The sequence below is a fragment of the Anopheles nili genome, chromosome 3 (genome assembly GCF_943737925.1).
Source record: "Anopheles nili chromosome 3, idAnoNiliSN_F5_01, whole genome shotgun sequence".
Classification (NCBI taxonomy): domain Eukaryota; kingdom Metazoa; phylum Arthropoda; class Insecta; order Diptera; family Culicidae; genus Anopheles; species Anopheles nili.
Genome location: NC_071292.1, coordinates 22752938 through 22766618, shown reverse-complemented (window position 1 = coordinate 22766618; position 13681 = coordinate 22752938). Strand labels below are relative to the sequence as shown.

General features: G+C 49.5%; 1 protein-coding gene across 1 annotated transcript; it reads right to left on the bottom strand.

The window, feature by feature from the left end:
* Positions 1–2130: 2130 nt before the first annotated feature.
* On the bottom strand, positions 2131–7727 carry LOC128726135 (transmembrane protease serine 9-like). Its single transcript, XM_053819925.1, has 12 exons — positions 7619–7727; positions 7345–7386; positions 7072–7279; positions 6830–6994; positions 6659–6744; positions 6181–6581; positions 5093–5185; positions 4749–4849; positions 4441–4566; positions 3151–4068; positions 2897–3058; positions 2131–2518 (listed from the first exon to the last, which is right to left on the bottom strand). Exons 1-12 carry the CDS (start codon positions 7716–7718, stop codon positions 2131–2133), a joined length of 2790 nt encoding a protein of 929 aa, XP_053675900.1. The 5' UTR covers positions 7719–7727.
* Positions 7728–13681: the final 5954 nt, after the last annotated feature.

Genomic DNA, 13681 nt, shown 5'->3' with positions numbered 1-13681 from the left:
TTTTTGTGATATCGACGTGCGCAAGAAACACGCGCAACGACGCCAGATTTGGCACTGCTGATAAAAAACGTGCGCCATGGGCTTAAAGATTACTGTTTTGGATAACGGGAGCAGCACGTGAGCGTAACAAGGACAAGCTGCTATTTTTTGTACCAGGCGCGCGTAGGAGGTGGACATTGCTTGCACTATGGAATACTGCGTGCTAGCTGGACACCATGTTTGATAATCCCGCTAGTTTAATATAGTTTTGTGATATAAAGATGTTCAATGATATGAAGAACAGTGGTTTAAATAACATAAATTTATCGCACACCCTTTGCTGCTTTGTTTTGTATCATAAAAGGATTTAATGTATGCAGCCAGACAATTTATTATGACCGGCGAGATGCTGCGACCGAATTATGACCGGTAAAATACGACGCTGCATAATACCCTACAGTGTGCTTAGAACAAACCGATCGATAGCAAACGAGAGCAAACGAGATGGGATGCTGATTATCATGCGCCAGAAAGAACGGCGATATGTACTGATAACATTAGGAGGGGAAATCCATTAAATTTGGTAACCCTTGAGTGACAAGTGATGTTCGAATCGAAATCCAACTGATACATGCAACCTCTTCGACGCATGATCTCTCGTTACTAGCGAATTCAAATTTGGCGATTTTGGCGTTCAAAATCCGTCGCTGAAATCTTCTCGATTAGCGAGCAGGGTGCGTCACGTGGTTTTTTTTATATAAATTCGGGTGACCCTTTTCAAAATTTTTACATAATCTGCGTGCGAATTCGTGAGCTTTTGAAAAGGATTTTTCCAGTATCAAGTAATAACATCGATTATTTAGCTAAAAGAAGCGAATTTCCCGGCAATGAAAATGCAGATCGTTTGGCCATTTTTAACAGTCCTATCCTACCTCACGAATATATGTGGGCTCCGAGGGATATCTGCATGGCACGATGGCAAACCTAATTGAATACAGACGCAATTGGGCGCAATTGAGGCTGTTCTAAAGCTGTCGGAGATCCCTATTCGTGAGCTATCTAAGAGCAATTCATCGGTTTGCTCCGGCCAAGACTTCGTCATCTGATTACCTACCTTCCAATATCCTAAATACCCTTAAATTTTCCAATCCAGGACAGGATTCCAAAGCAATCAAACTGGTTGAACAACAAGACCTGCAATGCGAAAGAGTCCTCTGAAGGAGAGAGGAATAGCATAGGTCCAACAGAATTGCATAATGGAATGAATTTTATATTATGTATTGTATTTTGTATTATGAATAACGCAGTATAACGATCAGGCCGTAACTATATTAAAAAAAAGTAAGAAAATTATTCCAAACTGATAATGTATCGTTTCCAATAATACTAATTGGTACGTTCCATTTAAATTTTCCTGAAAACAATGGCGCTAGACTTTTATCCCGTTTTCTTTCAGTTCGACAGTTTTCTTTCAGGCTATAGAATGATAGGCGCTTTAAAAAGGCAACTGATATTATGGTGCTGCTCAAGAGATTTCAGTTGACCTTAAAGCTGATCAAAATAGGTGCACAAAAGATTAAATTTTGTCCACTCTCGTTGATTTTTACACTCAGGTGTTCAATGAAAATTCAACATCGTTTTCAAAAGCAACGAAAGCACCCTACTCTTCTTAAAGGCATTGATTATGTATTGTTTTTCGGGTCAAATCACTCGCCGGAAATAATTCATAAACGTATGATTTACAACATGATTTATGCTCTAACAAAATATATAGATTGCACCACAGTAAAAATCTTCCTGGAGAAACACAGATTGTGCCCAAATGTATAATCGAACCTTATGCAGAATATAAAAACTCATTTAGTCATGATGAAAAACAATTAAAAACACTCGCTTTGTAAAATTCGAAAGTATATTTCTCACACTTAGTTACGAAAAAAGCCATGCAGCTCATCCCCAATCTCGCGTCCTCGCGAGGGCAGATAACGCGCGGATTTTATTGCAGCTGAACGAGCCGCAACAATTTAGCAGATAATTTTCGTCACATTTGTACACGTGTCGTGTGCGGTTGCGTTCAGTTAGCTCACCGTGGCCCTGGGCAAATGGCACTTCAATTACATGCCCACCCACCCACGCACCCACGCGCCCATGTTACATGTACAGGCTAATCCAATTGATGTAGGACGAAATGCGCGTGGCGACGATCGGTTCACCACCAGCACACTGCTGGTCGTGACTGTACAACCCCACCAGGTACGGCAGATAGATGTTGTTGCTGCGCTGCAACGAAATGAACGGATCGCCCTTGCGGCCACAGTTGGCCGCATCGGACCCGTCCGGTCGCAACCGGAACTCCTGCCAGCACAGCTGATCGTTCGTGAGCCCGGTGTGTGAAGTGAACAGCTGGCAGTCCCGGTTGTGCACTACGTTTTTGTCTCGCGCCGAGAAAGACTGACCATCGAAGTGAACCTCCCGGCCGTAGTACGGCGTACGGTTCAGATCACGCCACAAACACGCCGGTACCGCGTTCTCGTTGACACTGGGAGTGGAAGAATGGGAAAGACGAAAACCGTCCGGTTATATTTTATTCTGTGCGAAAAACCCTCCCCCCCCCCCACATACACACGCCCAACTCCTACACGGATTAATGCAGTAATTGAATTTCGATTTTAATCGTCCGTGCTTTTAACCCTCCATTAACCGAGTGCTGGAAAACCGTGTGCTCTAATGGAAGCTCGCAGCATCCCTTCGGTGGGAATAATTTATTTAAAATCTAATTTGTGCCACCATGTGTCCCCAAGCAAGGACACACTCCCACGCACGTGTGTGTGTGGGTGGTTCTAAGTGACGTTTGATTGCTCTAATGTCGAGTGCATTTTCCCCCTACCACGAGCCAACGGTGCACTGCAATACTTACAACACGTCCGATTCCAGCTTTAACACCGCGATGTCGTTGTCGTGCGTTTTGGGATTATAGCTCGGATACCGGATCGTCTCCTTAACGCGGATGATTTGCGCCTCACCGTCGTAGATCCGTCCGACGGACGTTTCCCCGACGCTCACCACTTCCGGGCTGCGTCTGCAAAAGTAGTACGTTCGCACAAGTTAAATGACGAATCGCTTGTGCTCGTGCACAGGAAAAACCTCCACCGTGCCGGAAACTGCGGATACCTGCGGACACTGTTGGCGCAACCGGCCGTCGTGAGGACCGTGTTCAGATTAATCAGCGTACCCGCACAATGCCACGCCGTAGCCGTCTTGTTGACCTTCCACCCAATCATGGCTGCATGTGGTTGATCACCGGGTGGCACCGGTTGCCCGGCACCGGCCGATCCCACGAAGTCAGCGTACTTCCGACGGAACCGCTGGTAGTTCGTCTCACACTCAGTCAGCAACGGTAGATGCGCGGTCGCAATGAACGAGTTCACCGGGCAGCACACGATGGGGGCCGTTTCGTTGGTGCACACCTTGATCACGTCCTTAGCCAGTGCCCGGTGCGAACAGTGGTCGAGATGCGCGCATACGCCCGCTTCCCGGTCGGACGCCTCACAGATGTAGTCAAGCGAAAGCTCCTTCTCCATCAGAACCATCGGAACCGCGTGCACATCCGCCGTCTTATAGATGACCGCGTTCAGCCAGCCGAGAAAGGCGATCGCACGCGACGCCACGAGTGGCCGCCGGCCAAAGCCGCAATCCGGTGCGTACGAGCTCACGCCCAGCAGATCCTCCGGAAATGGATGCGTCCAGGTGGCGTCACCCATGGGTCGGATTTCACCCAACACCTCGTTGCCGTTCCAGGGTTCACACGCGCCCGGCACAAGCTGGTCACCACCGCCCGATCCGAGGCAGAACTGCGTCTCGTTCAAGCCCGCCTTCAGGATACCGTAGCCCTTGTACGCTTCGGTGCAGTTCGCGTTCGCCACCAACTGCAACGTGGCCGTTATGTAGCGCTCCGTGCCGTCCGCATTACCATCCATGCGCCCGTCGTCGTTCAGATTGTACGGCCCAATGCCGAACGAAAGGTATTCCCTTTGATCGTCACCGTCGGGTGCGGCAATACACGAGACCGCCTTCCAGTCGTACCGGTTGCTGCCGTCAGGATGCGAAATCAAATTGATAACATTAGCATCGGTGCCAACTGTAGGCCGCAGAGCCGCGGCGAAGCGAGCGCCACCGAGCCCGTGGACTAAGGGCGCGCAAAGGCTGCCCTTTTTGCTGCAGTTGTTTAACGAATTAAATTTTCCCAACCCAACCACCCCCATGGCAACCTTGGCTGGAATGCATCCAAGTAGGCGCGCCAGCTCGCAAACCATGGCATGCTGCCTTCCACACAAACGTGGATGCGAAATAAACGCAATCAATAGCTTTTGCCAGCTTTCCCGGGGAACAATCGAGCAGCGCTTGCTGCGGACAGCGAACGGAAGGGCGAACGGAAATAAATATGGCAACATCACAACTCACCGGTTGTCGGTTTGCAGCCGAATCAGTGCTAGATCGTTGTACAGCGTCTTCCTGTCGTACTCCGGGTGGAAGATTACTTCGGCTATCTTTTTCCAGTCGTTGCGATAGTTCACCACGTCGACCTCTCTGTCCGTCCGGGTGGGAAGGGGCGAAGGATTGACCAAATGGGGTATGTCAGTGGGGACGAATGTAGATAAAATTGTTAACATTTTCATTTGTGCGCTCCTTCCGAGTGCCGGTTTTTCCGATGGTTCGGCCCGGTAAGCCCGCAAGGAGGTCCCCGCTTGTGGTTCGGAGCATCCACTTACACATCCTTGACGCACCGGGCAGACGTAAGGGCGAAGTCCTGTGCAACAATTGTGCAACCGCAAATCCACTCCACGTTCTCACCATCCTTCCCGACGGCGCACTGCATCGCACGACGATCGACAAGGCCGCACAGCCCAGGGAGAAAGAGAGAGAGAGAGAGAGAAATAAATAAGAAGAAGAAAAAAATACACCCCATCCGACACACCGAAAAGTCGAAAAGATGCTCTCGTTAGCTCCTTGCCGGTGAGCACGAGCTCAAGAACCCATCAGCCGGTCCGGAAAGCAGCAGGGGGCCCACCGCTGCAGCCAAACCAGTGCCAGTACATATCGTTGTTTAACTAACCTTAAATTCTTTGAATACGTGCAATTTAGCACGCAAAGGATTTGCCGCCAGCGTGCCCTTCCTGCCGGTCAGATGAGTCTCCTGGACGGTGGTCTGGAATGGACGGAAAGTCGGTAAGCGCAACGGTGAAGGCTGAAGTGTCCGTCCGGTGGCGTGTGCCGGTACACACTCGCAACCCCGGGACCGGCAACTTAGCTTAAGAAGTGTATCGTAACGAGCGTTAAATCTGTTAACGAAGGGATCGATTTGTTACGTATCGTTTGCTTATCGTTTACACAGTTAGTTGCTGCGAATCAAACGTTGCACAATTTCCTTGTCCCGGTGCAAGATGCAATCGAGGTGCTGTGGGCTTTCGCACGGCAAAACCTCCCTCGAGTCGAACCCGAGTCGAGTGTGCGGTCGTTTTAAAGCCCAGCGCACAGCCCTTGCGTCATCGGCATGGCCGCTCATTGTGTGTGTGTGTGTGGGGGGCAATAATTCGTGCCCGGAACTGGAGTAAATAAATTCAATTAATGACAGGATTCGGTGCTTCCGAGCTGCCAGCAGAGAAGGTCGTTCTGCTGGTAGCTGGGATCTGTTTCCAATCTGCTGGCTTCAGCGTAATTTCACCTCAGTTTCGGAGTAGCATAAGCTTCGGTTGGCAAGGAAGATAATTATCAAACACGACGCTTAACGATGGCACAGTGCTGGTGAAGAATTGTAGCAATCTTTGCTGAACAGTACTTAACGAGTGGTTTGGCAATGAAATGTTGAAATCAAAACTGGAATTTATGCTTCGTAAATGAAGGAACCGTTATATTCACACCACATTTTTGGCTAAAACATTATTAGGTGTAGTGCACTATACTTTTAACATCAAAATAGGATTAGAATGTACACCAACTAAACTTAGCCAAAGTGGGCTCAGCCAGATTCTGCTGAAAGCTCAGAGAAAGAACACCACACTAAACCATAAATTGTTACAATACCATCACGAAAAAAAAAATCACTTCACTCAAGTGATTTATCATCTCTTCACATGATTCCCTAAGCACCTCAAAGACGCCTGAAAATGCATGCACTCACTGGAAAACTTCTCACTTTCTCACCTGCAATTCACGTGCGACCAATGAGGTGTCCACCTCACGCTTCGAGATATGCCGCACGACACAATCCGGCGGATGATACACACGCTTCGTGACCGCCTCGATCCACAGGATATAATGGGGAATTTTCGCGTACACCCCGGGCGTAACGGAACCACACGGTACACCAAGTGCCGCCACACCGACCACAAACGGCGTGTACCGTGAGCTGGACAACAGCTTCACCTGCAACGGTCCACCGGTATCACTTGGGCAGCCCTGCAACCGCTCATCACCGGCACACATCAGCATCCGATTGATGCCCTTCCGGAACGCTTCCTTGTTGTCACGGTACCAAAACTTACACCGATCCTGATTGATCGGATCGAGCGGAGTGGCCACGATCGGTGGCGACACTTCGGCATCTACAAAAGGGGCCACAAAATGGTGACGTTGATCGATGAGCTGCCCCTTTAGTTGGCTCGATCGCATCAATACTCACAAAAATCCCATCCCGTCGCGTACAGCTTCTCGAACGTCAAGGAATCGTTGGTGTACAGGCACGCCGGCGTAACGAAATCGGTGACACTGAAAACACCCAGCCAGCCAGTGGGTCAAAACCGGTTAATACGACGTCGGTGGCGCGTGGTTCGGTGGTGGTGCGTTCACTTACGTCACGGATTTCTTCAGCCGGAGCAGCGCTACGTCGTGGTACGCGCTGCTGAAGTTGAATTCCGGATGGCGGATAATCTCGGCTATTTCGATCTGCTGCGCGTACCGGTCGTCCTTCGAGCTGTACAGATCTAGATCACCCAAGCGCACGATCGTCGGTTCAACGCTGAAAAGATCACGGAAGAAAGGATCAATGAGACCCGGAAGACGGCATCCGGCATTAGCCCAGTAGATCAGACTCACCCTTCATCTTGCGTGCAGTGCGCCGCAGTAAGGACGAAATCCTCCGCTATCAGAGTGCCACTACAACGCCACTCGATATCACCACCACCGGTTGATTTCCAGCCCAGTGCCGCGAGATGGGCAAACTCTCGCGAAAACGATGGAAACTCTTCCATGGGCGGCGCAGGCAGCTCATCATTCGGGAGCTTTTGTAAACGAAGCGAACAATCTGCGGGCGATTTGAGGTGTTATATCACTCTGGACGTCCACGCGGGTGAAAAACGGGCTACCTACCCTCGAGTGAACCAGAATCCGGAAGTGTGTGGACACTGAGCTCTAAAATAACGCACGATTCGGTGGCACAAAAAAAAATGGGAGAAAAAATTAAAGAACAAACGAAACTGATGAATATTCGACCAAACGTCTTGAGATGTCAGCTTTGGGTTGCGTTCCGGTACGAATTCTTTTCAATTCACTTTCCCATCGGTGTACCAGACCAGCCCCCTTTCACAACACCGACACACACATGCGCACTCAAGCGCGATCACAGCACTTCGAGCCAACTAACCTTCAAATGATTTGCGAAACGCCAGCACAACCTGCCGATCAGCTGATGGTGCGAACGCGAGCAGCCCCAGCAGCGTCGTTATCGTTCCGCGTTCCAGCATGGTGTCCGATCGACTGAGCCACGATCGATCGCGCGGAACGCGACGCACGCACACGCCGTTGCTTATGTAACGCGAGCGAACCGGGAACCGAAATAGCACGATCGCCAAGCTCGCCACACACACCAAACAGAATAGCCGCGGGTTCGTTGTTTGTTTTTAACTTCGATCGCGCGATCGGTTTCACTTTCACTTTCACATGCAACATACTGATGCCGCGGTGATGCCGTGTAGCTCCAACAGGTGGGCGATCGTAGCGTGCGATTTTATCGTGCATTGAGGTGCTCCCATCGTAATCGTAAGCTTGTCTCACAGGGTGTTCATTCTTAAGGATGTGCTATGAGTAATTGATCGATGTCGTTGGTAATTGATCGTTGATGGTTTATTGTGATTTTTTTGTGCATATTAATTCTGTTCATCTACTTTCGAATATCAGCTAGTTTATTGCAATTAAAACATAAGTTATTATTCTCTTTTCATAAAATCTGTTAGATGTAATAAAACAAACAATGCAAAGAAATGTAATAGAGGTATAAATCAACAACCACTGAAAGTAAATCTAAAAATATAAAAAAGCTATACAAATTGTTGTGCAATAAAGACCCATTTTGTTTATTTCAGCTATTAAAAAAATGGGTCTTTTACGCGCGAGTTACAGCTTTTAAACAGTATCCGTGATTATGCATCAAACATAATTGCTATTGCATTAAAGTTAAATCCATACGGTAAAGTAAGTGATTAAAACAACTTACCATTAACACGGAGCTCTCTGAAGCACAGGAAAATATGGAACAAAACGCCAAACAAGTTGAAAGCTAAAGTTGGAGTACCAAAAAGGATGAGTGCAGACCGACGCATTGTTCATGGAAAATGTAATCACACCATATTCACGAAACCACACTCGTTGGATCCAGCTAACGTCAACGAACGTGCTGTTTCAATCTGTTATCCACACTGCAAGGTACGCTGGGTTGCTTTCACACAATGAGTCGCTTCCGAAAACATTGTACGTGCACGAAGGACGGACGGTACGATGGTCCACTCAGGTAATCGTTGTTAAGGGGACTCGATTTTCTTAATATGGTAACTCGCTTCCCACACACACACACACACATGGCCTGCTTGCATGGAATATGCTTATAATTAAAAAGTACGTTGCAATTTTAACATCGACAAGGGAAATCAATTTTCCACACGAACTACCCTGAGTGCCGGAGCCACGTTCACGTTCTCGGTTCCTGGCGGGACACTCGCCCTCTCCCGGGAATAACGGCCATTTCACTGGCATACGCGGGCCTGTTTTCGAAGCGGAATCTAATTTCGAGCCAAGCGAATTCCCACCACCTTGCCCAAAAGAAGGAACCGGGACACCTGAATCTACTGACGCGATGTGCCAACCATTCGTGGAGTGATGGAGTGGTGAGAAGAAAAAAAAACCCACGCCTCCCCGAGCGACAGGTCCACGAAAGCCCCAGTACACGCTCACTTCCGTTCGTGCGCTAGCAACACTAGCCGATTTCCGCCCCAAAGTTCGCTGAAGTTTGAATAGTTACATCGACGCCAGCTTGTGGTGGCCTACGAGGGTGAACAAAAAATCAAGCGAACAACCGGGATTAGCGCCGACGGTGCGCCGGATCCGGTGGGGTTTTAAGGAACACTCTACAATCAGTTGTTGTTTCCGGTTCCGGCTTGTATCGGTTGGGCAGAAGTTTTCATCAGGGGTTGGCTTCTTTTTTTTCTCTTGCCCTGCCGCTATCCCGAAGGTGTGCCTCGTTTACCAAGCCAAGCGCATATGAACCTTGCCTTTTTTTTGATGGATCGCTGTGCGATGGTGTGCCGCCGAAAAAGAGAGAAAAGTCACTCTCATCATTCCCAGAAAACGTGGAGCAACCAGAGACCGATGACGAGGAAACTCCTCGAAACAAAAAAAAACTACCCCATTTACCATATCACGTGGCGTGCAGTTTGAACGAACGCCACAGCTAGTACCGCTGGAAAAAAAAAACCGCACGATTCGCGGTGTGATCGCTGAGAAAGAGTCCGCGGATAACAGCTGGTTCGCTGGTTACTTGCCAACATTCGATAGCCGGTGGGAAGGATCAACGTTTTCAAAACCGCAAGCCTCAGCATAACAGGTTAATGAACGCCATCCTTTCAACTGCTGCTTCGTGTGTGCTGGAGCTCAAACCATGTTTTCACTTCACAGTATTTCACAGCGTCCCAGCAGGGTCCCTTTGAGCCTTGGACATCGATTTCGACCATTCTGAGAACCGTGTTCTGAGCCCTCAACTCAATATGGACTATGTGCGCTATGCTTTATGGATGGGTTTTTGATACCTTTATTCCTATCGAATAGTGCGCTCTCGTGACATTAAATGTGCTCAAGTATGTTCGCAGCACGGAACACTCCGCCACAAGCATTGTTCGAGCGTCAGTACACCGAAACCACGTCATCCGCGGCCAAATCCGACTAGAGGTAATAAGCTTTCCGGTTGTGGTACAACCAGCAATCCGCTGGTACTTGGAACACACTGCGCTCGCACATGACACTACGTACGGCCATCCGCAAGTCAAGCATCCTGGCGTGCAGTCGACCGCAACCTTGGGCCGCCACCCAGCGCATCGAAACCCGTTCGCTACCTTGAAACCGTGAATGGTTGCATGGGCGAAAATAAAACCTACATACGCGAGCAGTGAGCTGTGAAAAAGAACAAAAAAAAAACACATCCCCATTGCAATGCACTTTTCCAAACCCAACCCCGCAAGGATCCTATTATCCTTGAACTTCCCGAACGAACGTCGGTGGGCGTTGGCATGATCGAGCAGAAACGGATGGTTGTGTCCGCGAACAAGCCCTCGCAGGAAATAGAATCAAATTGCTCTTCTGCGCGTGGAGTTTCTCATCTGTCACCGGCGGCGAGACATCGGGTGTTTCCCGAGCCATTGCAGCGAAACCTCTCAGGCGGGGCTGATGCGCGAGTGCAAAATATGAAAGGCAAGAGTCCTGGCTCAAGAAAAAAAAAATGAGCTAGAAGTGCCATTTGCCATGTACTTCACGTCTCAAAGGGTAGAGCTGGATGGGATGTTGGTGCACAATGCGGCACAAGAGTCGCACGGAGTCGAGCCAACTAGGCACACTCGCATGTGTCCTCCGTTTGGTTGCAGTTTTCATCCGAATAAAACCGGCCCACTTCCGTCCAAGGACCATAACCATTTGCTGCTGTTTCTCGTTTCATTTGCGCGTTGGCCGGTGTTTGGTCTGTTCGACGTGCCGTATGTGAAAGCTGGCTTGTTATCAGCTTTCAAACAAACAAAAAATACTTAATTTATATTTCGAAAACAACACCACCGGGAGCACCGGTTTGACGGGAGCACGGTACAAGCCAATCGGAATGACACCAGCAAACCGGCTCCCGGGGATAGTAGCGAACGTGTGTGTGTGGGCCTCTTCGAAATCCGAGCACTGTTCCGCCCCAGATAGGCTCTAGTGACGGTGCTCCAAGCGGTGCTTCTGCCGACAGACAGAACACCGAACGCAGAGCCTCATCGAGCGTCACGGCCGTGACCTTGGGTGGTTTCTACATTGTCGAGCGCTTCCTTCAATTACTTATTTTTGTCCGCACCGTGTTCTGCGCCCTAATAAGTTGTTCCGTTTCGCCGGCAACACTTCAGCATGGGTGCTTGATTCACGCGCCTGCTCGGAGATCCACGCGTGCAGTTGCACGTGCCACAACGTGCACGAGCATTTAACACACCCCTTTCGAGGAGGAGCCCTGCGGTCGGAAGAGAAATCGTAATTAATGTTTAACCTTATTAGAAACTCGCCCACTCGCGCGAGAGAACACTTACACGTGCGGCAGAACGCCGAGACGATCCAACCTCACGCACGATCGATTGATTGTGTCGCAGTGTAGCGCGCGCTGGGTCGCTATCTTGCCGACGCACGCGAATCCCACCCCACACACCCACCCACCCATCCAATGACCCACCCCCTCCCCTGGACGAGGGTTGTGCTGAACTTTTGATTACCCTCCGCTCGAAAGCTCGAAGATTTTCAACTTGGCACGAGTTAATCGGCGGCCCTGCAGCAAGTGTGTTCGCGCTCGTGCGCTCGCAGGATCGATTCCGTTCGATGGAAAATTAATTTATTTCTCAGCAAAACTTCTTCCCTCGGCGCATTCCGCTCGCTTGCCCGTGGGACAAAAGTTTCGTCCACCGGCATGGGGTCCACAGGTGTCCAAAGCTCGACGTGTCGCTGGCGTGCTTTTGGTATGGGAGTGGCTCATAGCACAGCCATCGTCCCAGCGTGTCCTTCCGTGGAAGGGTTCCACGTAAAAGATTCGCCTTTCGTCCGCGGGGACAAGCTCTCTCCGGACCGAAGGAATCGTTACACCCGCGATCGGAGCCAGCTGCGCTCCGTCCGGGCTCTTTTCCGGCTCCAATCAATGCAATACTTTGAACGTGAAAACTTAACACCACTCTGCTCGAGCGTGTCACCCGGCGCGTGTGTGTGTGTGTGGGGGGGGGGGATGGAGTCGAAAAACAAATCGAATCCCACGCCTCACAAGACCCCACACTGGCAAGACGTGAGCCGGAAAGACGACACCACCGACTAATCTCGGGGACGAATGTCGCGCTATCAGGAATCGAATCAATTTCGCTCCCATGACGGGGCTTCACGGGCACGAACGTGCTGCTACACGGCACGTGACTGACAACGGTGATAAGTGATTTTATCGCACTCACGAAGCGCACAAACCGAACCGTCCTCGTGGCACAAATTTGCGCCCGTTGCGGCCTCCTGGGCTGCTAGGAAACGGTGCACCACCGCGGGAAATGCGGAAAACCCTCACGCGCTTAGCTGAATCGGGCGATGGAAATTCCTCCAAGGACCCGAACCACATCACACGGGGTGGGTGGGTGGGTGCGCGGGAGTGAGAAAACTTTGTTTATCGCAACAAGATGAAACGCTATCAATTTTCCCTCACTTTGGTCGCGTTTTCTGCCGTAGGTGGTTTATTCGTTCCTGGGGCGTTCAATAATGCCACACATTGTGGCTGGGCACAGCGCCTAGCCTGAGGCCCGTGGGGAATCTCGAGGATTTCGAAGCGGTCGGTTGTTGTGACGATCGTGCGAGATGAGAATTCCTTTCCATTGAAAGGGGGAGGCTAGACCAAGCAAATCTTCACGACCGCTTGCTGCAAATAGTCGAAGCGAGGAGCGGTTCTATTCGTAATAATCGCAACCCGTTCGCTATTGCAAATGCTGAGAAAAACATGCATCCCGGGCACATGATCCCGTTGCGGATGGTTCGACACACGATTTCGTTTCAAAGTCGTAAGCCTTTAAGCTCCTGTTGGGAATAAACCCACGAGCAGCAAGCAGTTTGCCAGAGCGCAAGTAGTGATTGTTTGTCGGCATGATTGATCGCAATGAATTTGATGGGAATGGGTGGAAGCAAGGAATCACGATAAATGTGCACGGTGTGAGTGTGAAATAAGAATACACACATGATAAGGATAACAATCGCTCATAAATAACTGCAAAGCAAAATAGAGTCTGTAGCTGGATTTTTTTAGAATAAGATGTATCTTTAAAAGGATAGTGTAGAATGGTGCACTATTAACAACACCACACTACGTTGAGATGATGAACGAATCACAATAATATAACCAATTGTTGGCTTTAATTCCTCACGAAAACAAAAAAAATGAATAAACAGAAACATTGGACCAAATTGGACTGAATCAATTCGACAATCGCTAGACTGCTATATCGTTCCAGACAGACATAATTAGAAACGCCACCCAAGAGTCGATTTCGACGATCGCAAAATAAAGCTACTCGCTGCCAGAGACGCCCCGTTTCATCAATCACTAAATGATCACATTCACTGTCGGTCTGCCATGCGTATAAAGTGGCTTGGCCATAAACATTTGAGATTGCCATTTTTACGATCCGGTCGC

Excerpts from the sequence above, each read along its gene's own strand:
- LOC128726135 (XM_053819925.1), bottom strand. The coding sequence starts at position 7,718 with ATGCTGGAACGCGGAACGATAACGACGCTGCTGGGGCTGCTCGCGTTC. Across the intron at positions 6,745-6,829 it reads CGGCTGAAGAAATCCGTGAC|TGTCACCGATTTCGTTACGC; the intron begins GTAAGTGAACGC and ends GGGTGTTTTCAG. Across the intron at positions 4,567-4,748 it reads GCCCGGTGCGTCAAGGATGT|AGAGGTCGACGTGGTGAACT; the intron begins GTAAGTGGATGC and ends CCGGACGGACAG.